Source organism: Pseudopodoces humilis, chromosome 11 (genome assembly GCF_049639895.1).
Source record: "Pseudopodoces humilis isolate 2021_Gansu_Grassland_sample_001 chromosome 11, ASM4963989v1, whole genome shotgun sequence".
Taxonomy (NCBI): Eukaryota; Metazoa; Chordata; class Aves; order Passeriformes; family Paridae; genus Pseudopodoces; species Pseudopodoces humilis.
Genome location: NC_142210.1, coordinates 6,171,886 through 6,193,872, shown reverse-complemented (window position 1 = coordinate 6,193,872; position 21,987 = coordinate 6,171,886). Strand labels below are relative to the sequence as shown.

The window sequence follows — 21,987 nt, the reverse complement described above, 5'->3', positions numbered from 1 at the left end:
CAAGCAGCAAATCCATTAATATTCATCTCAAGATCACTTCTGAACATGACTCTTAACAATAAACAATGTTATGTCATGGGGAACAAACACCAGAAGTTCTAACTTCTAACCCTTGGTACCTCAAATCAGTCATGAAAAGGGGGGAAAAAAAAGGACATGGAAAACCAGGTTGTTCACATCTTCTGGGTCCCCAGAAAGCATTAAAGGACAAGTTTTCTTAAAAGGGGAATATGGACCTCTTCTTTCAGATTATGATTTTTGTAGAGATTTTAGAGACTTGTTAAGCTGCTTAAAGGCTCCTGTATGATTACAAGTGAAAAGGAGCAGGAAAAAGAGACGAGACAGTATACACCAACTCCTCAGGGGCTTTCAAGACTGGTGAAATACTGGGCACCGCTGCAGAGGACCACATCTATCCCTGAAGCTCAGCAGCACTTACCATCTCATCTGTATCTCATCTCATCATATTCTCAATACCACAGCCTTCAACTCCTGTTATTCCTCACAGAGAGTATCCTGACAATCACCAAAAGTCAGCATCCCCTTATATTCCAAAAGGCCTGTAGTTCTTCCTGAAGAACTACTTTGGACATACTCTTTTGCATCAGCAAAAGAGTATGTCCAAAGACATTTACACAAAGGTTCAACATTTAGGTGTGCCACTGTATATCTGGCTGACCATTTCTGGGGCTTGCTCTTGAATCCTTTCTCTTCCTACTCAAGAACAGAAGCTAAAATAAGACTTCCCACAAAAGCATAGTCTCAATTTCAGTTGCCTTTTAAGACTAAGTATGACAAAGTGCTCACAGTGTATCCACGTGAACTCAAATGTAACTGCTGATTGAAAACTAATCCATTAGTATCTTGTGTGAAAAGACAGCATTCTACAGAGACACAAGAAATACAGACCAACTCTGAAGAGAAAGGAAGTCTGGAAGAGATGAAGAGGATATGCCAAAACACACCCAGGCATAAAATAAAATGAAAAATTCAGAAACACAACAGCCTGGGGCAGGCAAAGGAAGGAGGATGCTCTGATATCTTAAGAAACAAATAGTAACACTACCCACCCTTGCAAAAATCAAATTATTCAAGCCAATAAAAATAGTCAGCTTCCTATTACAAAAGAAACAAAAAAACCAAACCACAGTATTATGAAGTTAGAAAAGTGCTAGGAAACATGACAAATCAGAGAGCAACTGCAAAATCTAAAGTTCTGACAGCCAGAAAGAGGAAATCAGTTCAGAGTCAAAAGTCAGAGGCACTTAGCCAGAGAAGATAGGTGGTTTTCTCCATTAGGGATCAAATTTAAGCAAGAGCTTTCAAACTACCCAGATCAGTCATCCTTTAAATGGAATCCTTATGGACTGTCTGTTTTTACTCTCATCCATCTCTATGTGGCTATATACCTATAGATACCAAAGGAGGGGATAAACAAGCAATTGTATATTCACAGTGCAGTTAACAATACTGCATCTTCTTAATAAATGTTAACAGTCAAAAAACTTCATCAGTTCTCTAAAGACCACAAAACTGAGGCTACAGAACTCAGCCACTTCCGTGACTCTCTGGTTACCAAAGAGAAGGTGGTAAAAAACTGTAGAAAATGTCACTGATCTGAAAATGGGGAGTATTTTAACAATAGGTAACACTTCCCAGACAGATTGAATCCCAGATGGATCCTGGATTGAACAACCTGTCTACCTTCAACAGAACATTGGATGAAAATATTTTTTTTTAAATTTAAAACAATAACTGAGCACAGATAGAATTTAAACTTGATCCTGACACAGTATGCTTTCATAATTTCTTTCTCTGTGTCCTAGGTTACAATGAAAAGGTGTAACCAAATGTATGTATTCTATTGTCATCTTCATAAGCTGTTATAATAGGTGAAGTAATGTTCTTTCTCTCCTCCATAACTCCCTCCAGGGGACTATCTCCGCTAATGGGCCATCAGTGTCTCCCATGACCATAGGATTACATCATCCCACTGTGAGACACCCCCCCTCCCACGGGGAGGAAGCCAACCTTCCTACCTTTATATCATCTGAGGCTTAGACCACCAGGAGAGCACTACCACTGGATTCCCAGAGGAACAGATCTTTCTACAGGATCACCTCTTCAACAAAACCACATTCATCACTCCAACAGGAATGCAGCCATCATTTAATCGGACTGCTACCACCACCCTGACCAACAGGGTGTCAGGTGATATTCTCACTCTGTCACTTTAAAGCAGGGTTTCTGTATATTGCCTTTATTTTATTTTTCCTATTAAATTGTAGTTCTGACTTGGAATCTCCCGCTAGTTTGCTTTCAGACTAGTACAATCTGAGACCTACTAATCTCAAATTTTATTGTTTTTCTTAATGGAAGCATACTCTCATACTCTTCATTATGTCTTTACATTAATATCAATCTACAGTTTTTAAAAAATACATATACATACCTGTTCTTCTTCTGTAAAAGGTACAAGTGCCAGTGGTGGCAGGGGCTCCTCTTGTAAAATAGGCAAAAATTCCTTATCCAGAAGGTCTGAAGGTATCTATATGAAAGAAAAAGAGCATTCTACTACATCCAAGTATTTCCACTTAAGGGATTATTCTACACACAGATTCAAAAGAGTTTTTATTCTGCCAACTCTGTCTCCATCTACCCAGAACTTCCAGTAACTCTTGTTGGGGGTGGGTATAACTGCTGCAAATTTACAACCCTCAGAAAAAAAATTCTATAAACAATGCATCCAAAGCATCACCCACCCACAAGGCCACATATCAGAACTCAAACTTACACACCACTGCAACTGAAATTCGAATCAAGTGGCATTTCACCTGGTAAATTAAACACTATTTCTTTTAACTTCAACACATTTTTATAGCCAGATTTTTAATTAACAAAACTACCACCTACAGCACAGAGGCATTTGATTTAAAGTAAGCAACTCCAATTTAAAACCAACCAGGAGAGCAAAAAAAAAGCCAACAACAACAAAACCAAACCAACTAAAAAAAACCACACAGATAAAGACAAGTAGTGAGACTCTATGTATAGATTAACTAGAGAACACTAATGCTTTAAATCCAAATACATTTTAACACTAATTTTGAATCAGAACCTCCATCCATAGATGTGACCATGAGAATGTGGACAAGAACATCCAATTACATACAGCCAAGTGAGCTCCAATTATGCCAATGGACAACTGCTTGAAAAATATTTAGTTCTTAACACCAAATACATTTTTTTTCATTTAGATACATGCTAGCAGAAGTCTGCCTGGTTTCAGTCAGTCTCTGTTAGAGATGCAACAGCTTAAGAACATTGCTGACACCTACTAGCTGACTAGAATGACTGTCAAGAGTCCTCTCAGTCTTCATAACTAGAATCACTCAACACCCTGCAAAAATGTGGATATCAAAAGAAAGATATACTCTAATCATAACGGCCTTCTGGTGAACACATAGGAAAAAAATATACTTATGGACCATTCAAAACAATCAGAGAATGTCCTGTAACAGGATATTTGGGGGCTGTCCTGAATCAGCCCCAAGAGCAGAGGTCTCAGCATCATCTGATATAACAAACACAAACTGCAAAAAACAATGACTTCTGACTGGCTGACCTATTCAAGCATAGCATCAAGATTTAAATCGCAGTTTCCTGTAGAACAGGACAATCCTGCATGCTCAAGCATGGCTTTAAGCTATACCACACTTAACAGACTTAGCAACATCTTTGACATTCAGTGCCCTTAAATCCATGTTTAAGCAACACAAGGCTACCAGCATTGTAGAATGTCAGCACAGCCAAGACAGGACAGGAACATGAAGCTGTGTGTACATCTCCATTTCAAACTCAAGGCACAATCTTGATGTCATTTCTTGCAGTCCCTCCCTCCCTCCCTGAGGTTAAGCTCTCAGGGGAATTCAGACTTCCAACTCTGCTGCAACAATAAACCAACCACTGTCACCATCTAAAGAAAAACTCAATGTTTACAACTGCAAAATATACTAATAATTTGCCTGAAATATCTCTGAAATTTTATATAATCTTTCACACCACTGAGAACCTTTGTTTGAAGGAAGTTCTTGATTTTCTATACTGCTCTTATGCATTACATGTCCTCGTTTCTGTCCTGATTCCCAGAGAAATGAGCTACCTGAGGACTGCTCCCATTGGGCTAGTTACCTGCTAAAGTGAACTGACTTGAAGTGGGATAAATAGAGACCTCTTGTTTTTTTCAGATAATCTGCTCATATGATTTATTGCTTGACTTTGTAGCTGAATCAAATAACATCATGCACTACATTAAATAAAATCCTACTGAAGCAAGCAAATCTGCACAGCTGCAAGGAGAGTTTAACCCTCAGTCATCTGTGGAAGTAGGACTGAATATGGCAATCAGGTTTTTTTGTTCTCTGGGGTACAGAAAGTTACCCCTAAAATGGAAACAAAACACCAAAAAACAAGTAACGCACAAACAAACAAAAATATAAACAAACAAAAAACCCAAAAACATTGGATCTAGTAGAAGTTCAATCAAAGAAGTGCACACATGAAAACCCCCCACAATCAGCCCTCTGCAATCTGGGATTGCAAGGGATATGTGATTTCTTTGTCCATAATCACAAAATACAAACAACTATTCTTAATCACAAGACTGTCTTTAGGAATATACACATCAGGCCACCTTCCTCTTCCTGCTCACCTTATTATCCTTTAGAAAAAGTGCCAACATTTCTTCTCTCCCATAGCGATAGTCTGCTAATTTGTACTTCGGCAATGCCGGAGACAGAGGAGGGGATGTCACACTCCCGCCACTAGACAAAGCTCGCAGCCTAAAAGAAAGCAGAAAAGCAATAAAAACTGAATTGAGAATCTCTTCACCTGTGCTACCATTCTTCTGCACATTTACAGATTTCACACAAAAACATAAATACAATACTGAAAGTAAAGACATCAATACTCTAAATCTCAGTGCTTCAATAGGAAGAGTGGAAGAACCTCCATTGTTTCACCCCCAGCCAGGAGAGCAAGAAAAAAAAATTCCCATGAGCACATCAAGGAATTCAACTTTCCCCAGGAACTCTTACGTTGGCTATACAGCAAGTCACCTATACCCACCTAAAGCCTTACCTAAGCTATTTACACAGGCTGCATACATATCAGTACAACATCTTAACGACAACAGCTTCCTTTTGCCAAGAAAAATTCCTACCATGCTCGGAGAGTGCAGCAAATATTAAGTTAAGGGAAGACTTTACTCAGATGTTTCATGAAGTTTAACAGTACAGCATACTAAATTTTATAACAAAGTTTCTTCTTCTGTCTCTGGAATCCTCCCTTACCACAAATTCCTTTTCCACAAGTTAAAATTAATGGCTTTTGTTTCAGAGTACATATACCATCTAATTTAGGCTATCCATAAATAAAAAAAATAAAATTAAAAAAAAAGTATGTACAAAATATAGTGACACTACTCCAGAGACATTGGAAACAGCTACCTAATAAATCTAATTTATGGTAACAGATAAACATGCCATTACATTTGTTCCCATCCCACACAAATAAGTTACTTGAGTTCTTGCAGGTAGCATCTTACTGTTGTACATTATTCCCACTCTGCAGGTGAATTAGTCTCATTCTACACAGCCGCCTTCTCAGCTACCCAAATATTTCCTATTTTTAAGTTTGAGGAATGTTTTACAAAAGGATATGTGTGTCAAGAAACAAAAACCCTGCCAATTTTCTCACATTCTCTTTGATGGGCAACATAGACAAGTAAAACAGTAAAAGCTTTTCTCAGCAATCAAAAAATCCTTCAAAGGGAAGTAGGTCTACACTAAAACAGTGGTTCAGAGGCTACCTTTCACCTAATTATCAAAGCATGCTTTGATTTGTTTTATTGCTCTTTAAACAGGAAAGAAAAAAATTATTTTCAAGTCAAAAGCTGATCTTATTTTTTTAGTTTGGTGCCACCCCGTGGTAGTTCTCTATGTACCACTTCCAAACAAATTGTACCTGGGAAAGAATTATTTAAAGGATTTGATGGCTCAGTGCAATGTTCAACACCAATCAGATCAAACGTGATCCAGACTTTCACTGTTAAGTGAAACAGCAGCTTATGTGACAGACATGACTATACCACAACCCCAAAGAAAAACTATCTTATGTTCCATTATTCCTGTAAAAATATACTAATTCACTGAATATATGCTTCCATATATAATCTAATCTGGTTTTTAATCTAACTGGAGATTCACTACAACAGTCCCCTCACTATGACACAGCAATTAAGTTACTGTTGAAGTAAATGCTTTTTTTTTAAGAACTGCCTTCCCCCTTCTCTTTTTTTAATATAATTTTGGCTTCCATCCATCAAGAATCTAATAATGTCTGTCTCTTACACCAAAGAGCACTCCTGCACAAGATATCTGCCTGGTGGGTATATTTATAGAAATTGATAAATTCATTCTTTAACCTTCTTTCATTCTAACAAAACAGACTGAGCTCTCATTGTTTCACAGGCTGCAAATCATGTGTTATTTCTTCACTAAATCTTCTCCAATTTCTGTACATTGTGTATAGAATTGTGTCAGCAAAACTGAATGTGTTATTCAAGTAACAGTTCTAATCACATGCTATGCAGCAACTGTATTTCCTATAACCACTCACACTCCCATTCACACAGTTGGAAATCAATCACTCTTCAGAAACCACACCACTCAGAAGTTTTGTTTGTAACTGAAGTCACCAATACTTTAACAAGAAATTGGAACAAATACTGAATAATCACACCTGTGCAATTGCTCTTTAGCAAAAGCCAGGACAATGCATGTCAGACAAGCTGTAAAATCAAGAGGCGACGAAATTATATGACCGCGTGGATTCCCATGAACACAATAGCTCTCTTTTCCTGACACTTTTCAATACAAACGTGCAGGACACTGACACAAAACTCACACTTTTACCATATTCCATACGTGGATTGGTTTTATTAAAATTGGGAAAAGAAAAAGCTTGCTTAGCTATAGATTTAAGCACAGTGAGGAGAGTTTAAGAACTTCCTTATTAACATGCATCACATAGAAAGACTGAATAAGCACATCTTCAATTATTCTGTGCATACCTCTGAGATCATAAACATTACTCCTCCCTCAAATGCTTGGCAGCAAGGTAAATATTATGCATTAACATAACAAAAAATCCAACTCAATTCATACACAATGCCAATTCACAAAACGAAGACTAATTTTATAACATTGCTTTACATCACAGGCCACAGACTGAGGTGAAGCAGGACAAAACAACAAAGATACATCCCATTCAGTCCCATAATCAATTCTGCTCCAAATGAAGGGGAAAAAAATAAAAATCCTTTTAGACAAATTCTGGAGTCTGACAAAACAGACAAAACTTACCATTCAGGCCCAAAGTTAAGTGTCTGAGTTTCTGCTGCCATTTTTTCCTGTTCTATTCCTCTTTTTTAAAAAGTGTGAACCTGAAAAATAAATATTTATTATCAAACAGCTGGATTGATACAGCCCTTCAGATTAACTCAAAACACAAAAGCACACCTGGTCATGCAAAGAAGTGAAAAAATTGACTATATTGAAATTTATTTTTTTTAAGGAATCCATTTCAGCTTTCCAACAGATTGATTTAATAGTATAGGAACAACTGCATCAAGATTTCTTCCCTAAATCCCTCTTTTAACAGCTCAAAAAGGACACTGGATTAGGGTGTCTGAGGAAACAATTTGTACAAACACAGAGAACTTGATGCATAATCCTCTTCTCCAAGAACAGTAATGCTTAATTAACAGAATTGCCGCTTCCTGACAATTACAAGAGGATAAAAACCCCACTAGAATTACAGCAAGACAGATTTGCCAGCTGAGTGGCAGAGTATTCAAGAATTTTCCACTGCTCATTCTTGAAAAATAAGCCTTCTAAAGATGGAGTACATCCAATGCTACAACATCCTCCAAAATTTTGCAGGCAAATGGCAGTATTTCTTTCATTCTTGGTTTTATTAAGGAAAAAAAAAAAAAAAAAAAAAGCCTAACTTCAGACTTCAGCTAATTTCATTGCATTTAGCCAAGGTAGATCCTGCAGACTAGCAAAGCTCAGGTCAAGTTCTTACATATCCAGAGTGTATGGATAAGAGCAGATGAAGCCATACAGGAAAGAAAGAACAAGACTAAGGCTATGAACTTTTCCCTAACAAAAGCAAGTCCAGCCCAGGCAGTTCTGGAGAAGTGTCTTTTCAAGCAATAAATACAGCTCCTCTTTCCTTCCAGCAGCAGCCAAATCCAAATCTGCAGAGGAAGATAGTAAAGCCCAAGAAACAGAAGAATTTGAAGCATCATCTGCAGACACTGGTTGATTAGACTTCAAGAACCCATAACATCTGGGAGGAAACTGCTGTATCAGAACCACATCCCTTAGCAGATCCAGAGTCAAAATAAGGAACTCCGTGAGTTTGTCTATACTTTGCCTGAAAAGGTGATGAAAAAGAAAAAAAAATCCAGGGAGATAGAGGTGGAAAGGGCATTAGTTACTGAAAAAAACAAGACAAAACAAAACAGGAAACTTTTTTTTTTCCTATATATTTCCTATATATTCCATAGAAGCAATGATATTAAAGAAAATAAATCAAGGTTCTCAAAGCTAGAAAATGACAAAACATGCTAAAACCAAATATGCTAAAATTGCTTGAGTAGATTTTACTCAAATACTTTGGGCATAAGATTAAAAATGCTTATAAAACTCCCTGCAGCCTAAACCCACCAACTAACGTTTGGCTTACATATTTTAACAACGTGCAGTGTCTTCTTTGTCCTGTACACAAAGTAATTAATATACTAATCTTAATGTTTTTATTTTCACAGTAAATCTAGACAATTAAATGGAATTATCCCTACTAACTGCACCAAAAGCTAATACAAAAATACAAATATTCTCACAGGCCTAGTCTGAGATGATTTTGGTCTGATCTGAGTTGCCATTTTGAAACAGCTGACAGCTCATTAGAACATTCAAGGTATATCCACTCACCATCCTGCAAATCAAAATAAAAGGTGAGGTACCCAAAGACAACAGGCAGCAGCTACAAGAGAAAATATTGTGGGGCAATTCAAGTAAACTATCATGCACACTTGGGCAGAGACAAGCATCTAACACAATTTCCAGAAGCCTTGACAGCTGTCCCTCCACTTCCTGCAATGCCTGTAATCCCTCTTCTGGGGGTGGCATGGGGTGGAGAGTTTTCAGATCAATACATGTGCATCGTCAGGGAACCTGGGATCTTTAACTCTGAACATCAAAGCCAGTCTAGTATCAGTAATACCAAAAAAGGCTGGCACTCAGGGTTTAACAATGAAAACACAGCTGAAAAGCATCAGATATAAGGACAAAGCACTAAAACCCAGTTATGATCAAGCTGTTCACTGGTTCTGGACCCACTCAGCCCCTCTCTTCAGCCTCTTGCCTTCCAAAAAAATTGAGGATGCTGTGTCATTTTTCTCTACTAGACTCCTTAGCAGTTTGGTACCTACAAGAATGCTAGTCTCCTCCCAGTGAGCTGTTAAATGGCTTTCCCTATCCCTCATTTTGGCCACAGTACTTAGTTTTGTGAACCCTTCCTCTTCTGTATTGCGTTCAGGTACGTTACTCCATCCCTAGAAGTTCTGACTGTATGAATTTTGAACTGAAAACAAGACAACTATAAGTGAATGAAATTGCACTGAATACATCCCCCCAAAACAGAATAAAACAGATATGGAGATGATCTGAATAGGTGTGACAGGTGAACTGAATAGACCCAGAAATAAAACACACATGAAAAAAATTACAGGCAAGGCTGAGAAAAAAATGCTGGACAAGAGGCACCCTGGAAATGGGCAATGATTTGGGAAGAGGAGGGCAGAGAACAGGGAAAAGGCTCAGGAAAGCTAAGACAGCACGTGCACCAGAGGAAAACACTTAAAGCCGCGTCAGAGCAGATGAAACAGGGAGTGGAAGCCCTGTTCTGCTTCCACCGGTTCTCAAACTGGAAGCCAAAAAGGGGAAAGAATGGAAGCCAACCTGAGAGGAACCTCTGACTGTGACTGCACACCACACCTGGCTTGTGTGCAGGAGAAGCTGTACTAACTGGAAAGGCAAGTTGGAGTGGACAAGGCAGCACTCGCATCACAGGAGGCAAAAGTCAGGGTGGAGCAAGAAAAAGGATGATGTATTCAGAGACAGAAATGAATGATCAGGCCACAAATTTAACCATTTTGGCTAAGCAAAAGGCGTGAACTTATCACATCTTTATTATCTAGATCACTTTCTTGGGTCTTAAAATTCAATATTAATGGCAGAAATGTTGATTTTTGGTCTTTATTAAAATGCTACATCCTTATTAAACAAAGACAGCAAATTACAAAAACAATATATACCTAATATTTTCTCCTTGATATAATTTGATGAGGGAAAAGCCCCTTTCTGAACAGTTAGTTCTGTGAGTTGAGGTTTTCTACAAATCAAAGGCTATTGATCAAGTAATCTCCACAGCCACAGATTTTATATGGGCAGAGAGCACATGGGCAGCCTCAAGCTGAAGCAAGAAACTGAGGTAATATTTTGATAATGGCCAGTTAGCACTACTGCTTGGCCAAGGTGGCTACCTGGTGCTTCCCACCAATCCTCCAAACAGGAACATTTTTCCAGATAAGGTCAATACCTGATCAAAGTGCCAGTGAACTCTACAGTTGGGGTTTTCCTGCATAGTTTTTGGGAACTGACTCATAAAACTGGAATTGGGACCCTGTTTTCCTGGGGTAACAGCCACAACCAGCCATGAGCATGCAGGAGTGAAAAGAGAAGAAATCACATCAACCCCACCAACAACCTGCAGGCTGGCAAGGGGGAAAAACCTCTATTTTGTCTGCTCTTTAGTACTTTCAAAGTCAGAAGTCCACCCTCTGAACAGACACAAACTGCAATCTAATAACATGAAGGCTTTAAGTGGCTTTCACTCACAATTAACAGCTAATATTATACATGCAGAAGCTGCCATCAGCAACACTCATTTCACTGGTTCACTTCAGGAACAATGGTTATTTTGCCAAGCTTACAGTTTCTTAAATTATTTTTCAAGCTCACTATTTATATTTAGTACCTTACATATATATTAAAGCTCTCAAACATCTGCTACAGACATGAGCCAGAACTTGATTCTACTAGCTAGATTTATGTGTTAAAATGCATTAGATATTTCAGTTGGAGGTCTGCAATTACTGTGGCACATTTTGCTCATAAGCTGTGGTATCTTATTTAAAACATACAGCTAGCTAGTAAGCACCTGGACAAAAAGCTGTTTTCAGAGATTTGAAAGATCAAAACCACCATGTTTTCCAGACTTTGTTCAACCTCACATAATTGCCATTTAAGGGTCATTTGTTACTGATAGGCACCTGCATTAAGATTTTCAGGCAATGCTAAATTTCTACATTTCCATTACAGAATTCTCTCTGCTAGCAATTCATGGCTATCTGTCTCACCAAGATGTTCTGCGTAGAGACTACCAAGAGAAAGGTTCTTAGCATTCCTAGTTAAGCTTAAGCAATGGCTGCATTCAGGTCTGAACATCTAATCTTTTCTGGAGACAAACAAAAAATAAAAAAAAATTTAAAAATAATAAAAAAATTAAAGATTTGGACTGTCAATGCACTTTACAGCTTTGGGGCCACTGCATGCTTGGGGGTTTTTTTTATTAACTTTGGAAACCTAAACCTTTGAAAGAAAAAAATATACCACTGATCCCTCCTATACATAGCTCTTATTTTTAAATGGTCTATTCTCTGATCAGAGACGTTTAGGAAGAAAATATCCTTTCTTTTCAAGGTAGTTCTGCTACTACTGTAGGTCTGAAACAATCTTTCAAACCTAGAAATTGGATGAAAATGCGAGAATCAAAGAACACAACAGAAATCCAATATGAACAGACTTAAGTGCAAGGAAATGGGTTCTCCTTAAATAAATACGGAGAAGGAATTAACAGCAATGTTCCACTGTTTAAGAGCAACTTTACATCAAGATGAGAAAATTTCACCTTCCACAAGCAAGAAAACATTCCAAAGACAGCTACTAGACCTAGCTGATGTCAGTGCCAATAACTGTGTTTAAAAAAAAAAAAAATTAACAGGTTGACTGAATAATTAATGCTGATTTTCTCTAATTCTTGAAATATTAAAGATGATCGACAACTGTATGCAAGCTACCTTTGAAGTACAATGGTAAACAGGATGACTCAGGTGGCTACACAACCTGTTTGATATTAATCACTGGCTAAAGCAGACAACACTGATTAAAGGACACTGACATAATTAAGGCCAGGCAACATAGATTTATGGAAGACATGCAATCAAAATATACTTTTCTAAGAGTAGAAAATGTCATTACTTGAGCAAGTAGATAGATTTTTAACTTCTGCGGGACATTTCAATTTAGTAGAATGTTAAAAAGATCAAAATAATTCAGAACCACACAAGAAGTCTCAAATCATCACAACCTAATTTTTTTTCTCTTTTGAAGAATCTACAACAACCCATCTCAGACAGAACAAAATTCTCAAAAGCAAGTAAAAGGTAAGAAGCCATCTTCTACAGAGTCTGTAACACTGGCCACAAAACTTCTAAAACCTAAGGATGACAAACATGGATATGGTAAATAATGGAAATGATACATCATCAATAGTACCATCATGAATTATTCAATGACTCCATCCAGTACAGCAGGTTGCACTGAATAAGGCAAAGTCAGACTCACAAGCAGAAAACACAGGTGATATATAAGGAACGCAAGGCTATTCTGGAAAAAGAGTCCTGACACCATGATGAGATTTGTGACATTAATCAACTGATAAAGGAATATATGATACCAGATCAACTAGAAGAGCTAACAAAAAAAAATTTAACACAGGAAAAAGAAAATGCAGAGTAAATATACACCAAATTCTACCACTGAAGGGATACAGTATCCTTTCTGTTGCAAGAGGCAAAAGAGCTGATAAATCAGGTATTCAAAAATTGATAGAACTTGACAGACATGCCTTACAGTGAGAAGAAAAAACAACATACTCAAGCTCTATTTATTGAGCTTTGAGAAAAAAATTAAATATCTTAGTCTGTAAATGATCACTCATGTAAAAACATCAGAACACCCAAGTTTACTCAGTGAAGGGACTGAAACAAGGCATTCAGAGATAATCAACAAACCTAGTTGGTTTTAGATCGATGTGAAATTATTTTTGAATAAATATGTTCTAATTTAAATAGAAAATTAATCAGAAAAAAAAATCCATTAGTCACATTATACAAGATGCCAGATAAGTCACAAGAGTCCCTTCTGGCTTATCAAACCTGATTCCTGATAAAGGCAGTGAATTTTCCAAGGCCTATCTACCCACACATCAAAAAGTTTTTCCTAAGAGAACAATGTCCAAACCATGCACTTCTCCAGAAACTACACTTCTACTATTACACTTACATTTCTTAATCTCTAGAAGTCTTATAACCTCCCTGTCTCAAACCCTTGCAAAAGTATTTCAATCTCTTGGCAGTTTCTCATCAAAAATTGTCCATGACTACCTCAAATGGCACTTTCAAACTGGCACTCCTCTGCTCACTGCACCTCATCACAAGGAGCTTCACATCACATGGAGCACCTCAGCTTGGAAGGTGTTACACCCTAGTCAAGAACAACACATACAAGTAGCCCTTCAAGGATAGAAATGAAATAAGAGACTAACAAAACCTACACACTAAATAATCAAGTCAAAAAAAATGTAGAACATTAAGTAACACAACTCCAGGTGTTCTCCTCCTTTCCTACCTACTATAGTGAACTTAGTGGTTAGAGGTAGGCTGGAGAGCTATCCACTCCTTGCTTCACCTGCATACAGCCAAATGTGAATGCTTTTCCCACTTTACCAACCAGAACACAGTGTGACCTCCACCTTTATTAGCCAACTCCCAGCCAAAGCCAGACACCAGCGATTAAGCTCTAAGCAGAGTCAGGGAACCACACCCTTGGCCTTGCCACTAGCTGGAACACAAACGTTTCTCATTCCAAATCCTATCCAAAAATCCTGCCAGCACTCACTTTCCAGCTTAAAAAAAAAAAAAAATCACTTCCACATCTGTCTACCTTGTACATGGAAAACTTGCTGGCAGATAACTATTTTGTCTGTGCCCTTCCAGAAGGCATTACGGATCAAGATGCCAAGCCTGTCCACTTGCTCCCCAGCAAGGCCAGCAGCCAGACTGTGAACCCACTGCACCACCTCTCTCCCACTCATCAAATACGTTTTATAGCCCATACATATTTCCAAAGTGGAAGAACACAGCTTCAGACTACATTCACTGAATTAACAGATCTGGGTTGCTGAGAGGGTTCAGGGGTTCATTTTCAAAATGTCATTTAAACAACCAGCTTCTTTGGGCTTTGGAAATTCTCTCCCTCCCCTTCCACCCTGTTCCTTGAGGTATCCTGCTCATGCAGTTCTGAGACATCCTATACTTCAGGAAACAAACATTCAACAGTGAGCATTTAGTAAAAATATTCTAACAGACAGAATCAGAATGTGTATCAGACCGTAGACTACACATGAACTACAATACTTTTTAATAGCTTATCCATTTTTGCAAAATTTGCTAAAAAAGAAAAATCACTTGTTTTGATCTAAGAACCATATCTTTGTAAACTGACTTGTGATATTAGCCTGATCCTGGCCTCAGTACTCTTAAAACCTAGTATTACAAAGAAAATTACATATGCTGATGATTCAGCATTAACTAAGCCTACCATAAAAGTTTAACTGGTTTCAACGGTGGTTGAATGGGACCTCTGATTTATTAAGTCAAGTTATGAAATAACTTTTTTACATAAAAACCTTGCCATATGCTATTCCATGATCAGCCTCACTCACATTCTCTCACACGTAGTCTAACACTGACATCAGCCCTGCTTTGTGCAGCAGGCTGGAGCAGACAACTACCAAAGGCTCTTCCAACTAAATCATCCTCAGATTCCAACACATGTGGCTCAAAAAATCAGTTTATAAATCCATTATTTGCCAGCCAAACCAACTCCTTGCCACATGACATCCTAAGGCTGAAGGCATGTAAATTCAGCTACTCAGCTATCACCACAAAACTTCACCCAAAGTCATCACTGGAGTATCTAGAGAGCATCTCTTCCTTGTTTCTTCCAGGTCTGAACAAACATACCACCACACATGGATCCTATCTGTTTTCACCCAAACTGATCTAGCTACGGACATCTATAGCCTCTGAGTCTCCCAGTCACACAAGCCAGTATCTTTATCATAAAATATTACTAACAGATTGCAATTTACATGTATTGTCAAGAAGAGAAGGAACATTAAAAAAACCTGTTTCATTGTAACCAGAATCTGAAACAAGTATTTCTCTACTGAATAAAAAGGACAAAATTTCAAGTAACAAAACACTTCCAACTGCAGTGCATCATGCTTACTTTCACGGGAATAGTAACTATTTAACACTACAAAAATATCTTTCTAACCAGTGTTTGTAACTGTATATGTACGGTTTATAATGACAATTTACATATACAAGCAGGCCCACTAAAGCCATCGAGTTATTGTTCTTTATTTCCCTATATTTTTTAAACATGTGGCCAAAGAGAGAGAATTATGATAATGCACTGTTTTAATAACTGAGACAATAAAAAATCAGTAAGTGATCCAAAAAGCAGTCAACAACACAGTACTTTAAAACAAGTCTCTAAATATCAACCAAAATTTTTCATTGACCTACACACTCTACAACCTCCACACAGCGCATGGGACTCCTTCTGCTTTTCTCTATAATTCTGAGGTCTACATATCCAGCTTCTAAGTCTTACAAGCTTTAAGGATTACAGGAGAGGCTCACTCCTGAAAAAACACACTTTGACTTCAAGCTTGGGAAAAACCTCAGATGCATCAAAACAATTCTATGCATCTTTTCCATATCTTTAAATAAATAAATAAATAAATAAATAAATTGGGGAGAAAGAGGTAAAGACAAATTTCAGTGGCAGCCTAGTTTCCCATACAGGCATCAAGCCATATCTACAGTGTTTAAATTGAAAGAATGTTTAATCACCTTTAGAGAAAGTGGAATGAAAGCCCTCCCCTCTGCAAAAAAAAAAGAGAAGTGGACACATTTTGTAATCACCAAACAGTGGCAATCTCAGCTCCTAACAAAGCTATGCAAAGACCTCAGCCTGCTACAATCTCCAGCTGCCATCTGAGCTAAACATGAAAAAATAATGGTATTAAACATCCCCATGATGAACTAGTTATATATATCCACACACATTACCACCAACCACAAGAGGGCAAATGATGTACAGACCTTGTCACTTAAAACACTTAATTCTTAGTTCCATCCATTACCTAGGCACACCTTGAGCAAACTTGCTAAGTTTTCTCACTTCTGGTGATTTTCAAGCCAGATCCTTTATGCTAACAAAAAAAAAAATGTTCCAGAGTTTAGAGCAAGAGATACAAAAAGAGGCTAAGCTGGGCAGGAAACTGATTTTGTTCCCGTAAGAGCAAACCCCATCCCCCTGCAGCATTTCACACACCTTGGATTTCAAATGTCACCCTACAAATTAAAATAAATTGATGAGAAAACCACACAAAGAAAGAGTCCCTTTCAAGGCAAATGCTTCCTCAGTAAACAAAGAAAAAGGTTTCTCCTCACCAAGGCATCCAATGGCTCTTTAGCAAGCTCTGTAGGGAGAAGTTTCCCTTGCTCTGCCCCACAGCTCTATCTATAATCATGAATTATATATAGTTTATCTCCACTAATCTTTGAGCAGAAGCACTGAAGAGGAAAAAAGGTAAGAAAAACAGAAAAATTAAGAAAAACTAAGGAAATGGACTATTTTGTTCTAAATCAGAGAGAACTTAATATACTTTCAAAAGTCCTAAGGAAGAATTTTAAAGACCTCGATTAAAGAGGAAGAAACATATACCTGACAGTTACTTGAACTTGCAAGACCATACTAAAGTAGCCAAAATCAAATTTCACATTCTTAGTAATTAAAACAAATAAATGAAGAGAGAGGCCAAAGGGGAAAGCACAGATCATAGCACCCAGCTCATCTTCATCTGTTACTCTGAACCAATGCTTTCCCTTCCAGGTTTAAAAAGATCTTTCAGCACAGAGATGTACCACCAAAGCCTTCAGCCACTCAGCTCTCACAATTTGTTCCATGAGACTCTGACATCTAGGGTTGTTTTTATTTTAATGAAGTACCTATAGATTTTTTAAAACTGACAATTTTTTTCCTACATTCAGGTAGGTACGAGGAACTCCACTTTGTGAGAGAACTTCATTCAGACAACTGGCCTTAGCAGAGATACAGTGGTGCTTAGTCTCAATTCCTTAAAAAAACCCCAAAACCTACTTCACTCTCCCTTTTTACACAATTTTTTTCCTCAACTGAGTAAAATAAGGAAAAAATTAATTTAAAAGCCCGCAACTGCCTATTTAAAAGCAATTTTTTCACTTATATAAGCACAGAGATCATAGTTTTAGCTTACTGTATGTTTTAGAAAGGCAAGCAAAAATGCTAATAGGAGCACCTGAGGATATTTTACAACCCTCAAGGTCAACACCTGTAAGACAGTGTCTGCAGGATTCCAAGTTTCTACTGTGGTATCAATTTTTTTTTTAAAGTACCCTGTGAAACAAATCATACCTGTTCCAAAACCACATTTTAATTCTATGCTCTTGCTTTGAAATAAGAGCTCAAGAAACAATCCAGAAAAAGGCTCCAAAAGAAATACAGCAACCAGATGTCCCCAGGCATGTTCCTGTATCCAGGAGCTAGGAGAGCCTGAGAAGCTCTTAAAACCATTCAACTCCAGTGTTTACACACAATATTGCCAGATATTGAAGCAGGTTATCAAAGTATCAACATAAAAGGTGACATCCAACTTCCAGGGTTAAAATTCTGCCCTCCCTTTAATTTAGCTGACTATTAGACAAACTTTTTTTTTTTTCTAAATCACACACTCATTGAGAAATTAACACCAATACACAAGCACTGACATCAACTGAATTGTAAAACTGCATGAACCTAGGGAGCAAAGCACGTACAGAAAGGGCCATGGACACTCCAGCATTTCTGCTGGCACCCCAGGATTAATTAGGTTTTCACACCAGCATCAGCTAACTGCTCAAAGGATACCTATTCAAATGCATGGCAAGAAAACAAACACCTCGTAGTAATAATGCTCTTAGTATCTACTGCAGTCACCACCCAATAACAAAATTTAAAAATACCAAAACGAAGCTTTTGTTGGTGACAACTGCAACCAATTTTGTTTCCAAAGGTTTTCAATTATCACACTGTGTATCAACCAAATGCTACATTCACAAAACAGCAAATTAACTTTTATTTATTAGAGTTTCTTAATAACAAAAGCAACCAGCAGAGTCATAAGAAAAAAAAGATTCAGACGTACTTTCCAGGAACTTGCCCAAATCAGCTCCTGAAGCAAGAAAATAAAATGAGCAGCAAGAAGTTAGACGATAATCAGAATTCAAGTCTTTTCCCCGCCCATCCAAGCAAACAGATATTCAAGAATTACAGTAAAAGCAGCACACCATGAACGTTGAACTGCATGTTACTGGGGAAAACGTGGATTTTTATTCCAGAAGCACTACTTGGCAATGCCTCCTTTTGGCCTACACCTTGTCCCAATACAGAGTGCAATCACAGAGAACTGAAAGAGCCATAAGTACTCTGTTGACACTGAAACTACTTGTCTTGGATCAATACCAAACGTACACAATTCTGATCGATGCTCTCTTCAGCCTGCCAAGGCCTCTCCAGTCAAACACTGCCGGTCACCGCTGCTCCCAACACCCTGCTGCCTGCGCGGGGGAAGGCTCGGAGCTCCCTCCTTCCTCGGCCAGTGTAACCCGACAGGGCCGGGCGTGCTCGAAGCGGGGCTCACCGCGGCGCTCCCGCTGGGCTGGGAGGGGACGAGCGAGTTCACAAGGGTCAGTGCGAGGGGAGACGGCCCCGGAGGGCGGTGAGGAGCCGCGGGCGCCCCGCCGCCGCCTGACAAGTACCAAGGACCCACACGGAGACCTCAAGGCCCGCTCGCCCCAACTCCAACGACCCCTGAAGAGGCCCATAGGGAGCGTAGGGGGGCCCTCCAGGCGAACCCCCCCTCCCCCCGGGCGGCCTCGCCTCCCGGTTAGGCCGCGGGGCGCCTCGGTGCTGCGGCAGCCGAAGCGGACAGGGGCCGCCGGCAGAGCCGGTGGTCGGACGGGGCGCGAGGCGGCGGGGGCGTGGCGGGGCCGGCCGGGACAGCAGCGGGGCCGGGCGGCGGCGGGACGGCGTTACCTGCGCTCCCGGGCGGAGAGTCCCTCACAGCCGCGGCGGCTCCTCAACCCAACAACACAAGATGGCGGGTGCGCCGCCACGCAGCGTCACGTGAGGGCGAGGCCACGCCCCCAGGCCCCGCCGCGGGACCCGGATGAGCAGCGGCGCTTCCCGCCCACTGTCAGTGTGACGTCACCGCGGGGGCGGGCCTCCAGCGCCCCCTGCTGGAGGCGCGAACCCGCCGCAGCGCCACCGCCTCCCCTTCCCTTCACAGCTCTGAGGGGAGATGGAGCCCCGCGCCTTGCCCGAACCCCCCGGTAATCAAATCACTGCGTCAGGTCCCCTTGTACTTGGCACTGGTAAAGCCACACCTTGAGCCCTGTGTTCAGTTTTGGGCCTCTCAATTCAGGAAGGATATTGAGAGGCTGGAGCATGGGTCAATTCCCCAGCCATTGAGAAGCTGGGGAAGGGTCACCAGTCCGAGAGGAGCAGCTGAGGCAGCTGGGGGCGGGGCTCAACCTGAAGAAAAGGAGGCTCAAGGGGGCCCTTCTTGATTTCCGCAGCTCCCTATGACAGGAGGGTGCAGCCGCAGGGTGGGGCTTGGGTTCTGCTCCAAGGGAACGAGCGGCAGGACAGGAGAGCATGGCCTTAAGCTGCAGCAGGTGAGGTTTAGGTTGAACACTAGGAAGAAATTCTTCACAGAAGGGGTGATTAGACATTGGAAGGGGCTGTCAAAGGATGTGGTGGAGTCGCTGTTTAGGGAGGTGTTTAAGGAACTCCCGGACGTGGCGGTCAGTGCCCTGGTCTGGTTGACGAGGTGGGGATCAGTCACAGGTTGGACTCGATGATCTCGGAGGTCTTTTCCAGCCTGAATGATTCGGTGATTCTGCTACCCTTCCACCCCTGTCACACACACACATACACATAGGCAGCCTCAGCAGCGCAGTGTGGGCTCCCAGCCTTATCTGTTTCCTCTACGTGGCTCCATGGGGCAATTCAGCTTTATCGGTGGCCACAAAAAACTCTGTGAGAAGCCACCGTGTGTGAGCACTCACATTGCCCAGGCACCGAGGGCTGGACCTGCTCTGGCCCGGGCACTGAAGAAGCCCCGAGGACACTTTGCCGTGGGAGTCACCCTGGAAGGCAGCGGCAGCTGCTGCTGACAGAAAAAGGGCACTAGATGATACATATTTTAACTCTTCTGATGGAAAAATCAGGAGCTCGAGGCAAACTTTCTCCAGCTAAAAATACCAGTTTATTTTTAGTCCCCAAACCCATATTAGTACATGATGCAGAATAGCCCCATGTGGTTCCTTCAGCCAGTAGTAAAAAAACTATTCTTGGTTGCTGAAGGTATAACCGTTTTCAGCTGAAACAGTTTCACTCTAATCATGATGTCAGCCACAACGAATGTAGCTTTCTTCATCCTCTTCTAGGTGAATAAATACTTGTCATTGTGTACTGAATGACAGCCAAAAATGATGCAACAGTGAATACTAGTGATTTTTACGAGCTAATGGGTTGAAAGCCTGTAATTCTTGGGGTTTATTTTTAGCTGAGAGCTACATAGGACTACCTCACCCGAAAACCTTAGAATGGAATTTCTCCATTAGGAGACTGGTATCGAAAAGCAAAGCTACCTAGAAAAGGGCTGGCCTCTGATAAGCTGCATTCAATCCCCGTGGTTGTTGTCACACAGCTTGAGCCAATACTAATAATGATAAAGGGAGGGAGGGAGGGAGGCAGTGCTGCATTTCAAGCTGTCAGTGAGAATTTCCAATTTCATTGCAGAAGCAGCTGTGCCTTGTTATTCTACTTATCAAATGTGAGTTTGAGCACTCAAAAATATTTTCACATGCTCTGAGACAGCCTTTATCTGAGATGGGAGATATTTAGCACTTGTAGATTTTTTTTTATCCCAGTTAGCACAAACATTATATTACTAAGACAAAAAAAAAAAAAAAAATATTCAAGAATTCTCTGAAACATGCCTCATCTGCAAAACTTGGCATTTTTGTAAAATACCTTAAGGGAACTCAGATGACAATCTTTTGGTAATAGCAGATGCATCTTAAATCTTCCACAATTCATTCAAGCAGAACAGGGAGAATCTCATGAAAATTCAAGACTGTACCCGTGTGGTAAAATTCCTGCATGGCTCAATGACAGAATGTCAGCTGATATTGTGTAGGTGTGAAATCACCCCAGCAGCCAGTCTGGGTACCAAGGGCATTATGTACTTCAGAATCCTGGATTATTGTGCCAATTCATCCACACTATTAAAAACCCAAGTGCAGGGAAACAACTTTCCTTCCTAACCCCTTGTTTTCAGCCATTCTGACTTGGAGGCAAGAGCCCACCTCCCTCAGTACAGTGGTAGAGTTATGAACACAGAGCACAGCTTTGAAATGATAAATAATGATCACAAAGCAGCCCAAAAAGATGTGCCATAATCATGTTTCCCCTTGCCACTACTGCATTTTGTTACTTGAAGAAGTTCCCCTCTTTGTTGAAATAACCAGAGATTTTGTCTGGGAAGAGTCAATGTCTTCTCAGCAGCCTG

General features: G+C 40.0%; 1 protein-coding gene across 2 annotated transcripts in view; it reads right to left on the bottom strand.

Moving 5' to 3' along the window:
- The window catches only part of GIGYF2 (GRB10 interacting GYF protein 2), a 75,624-nt gene extending 56,075 nt beyond the window's left edge, over positions 1-19,549 (bottom strand). For both annotated transcript variants that reach the window (XM_014258291.2, XM_014258296.2), the window contains exons 1-5: positions 19,446-19,549; positions 18,882-19,068; positions 7,425-7,504; positions 4,712-4,841; positions 2,453-2,548 (exon numbers count right to left, since the gene is read on the bottom strand). In XM_014258291.2, the coding sequence (XP_014113766.1) occupies positions 2,453-2,548; positions 4,712-4,841; positions 7,425-7,465 (267 nt within the window). In that variant the 5' untranslated portion in view covers positions 7,466-7,504; positions 18,882-19,068; positions 19,446-19,549. The remainder of the gene's footprint in view (positions 1-2,452; positions 2,549-4,711; positions 4,842-7,424; positions 7,505-18,881; positions 19,069-19,445) is intronic.
- Between the last annotated feature and the right edge of the window lie 2,438 nt (positions 19,550-21,987).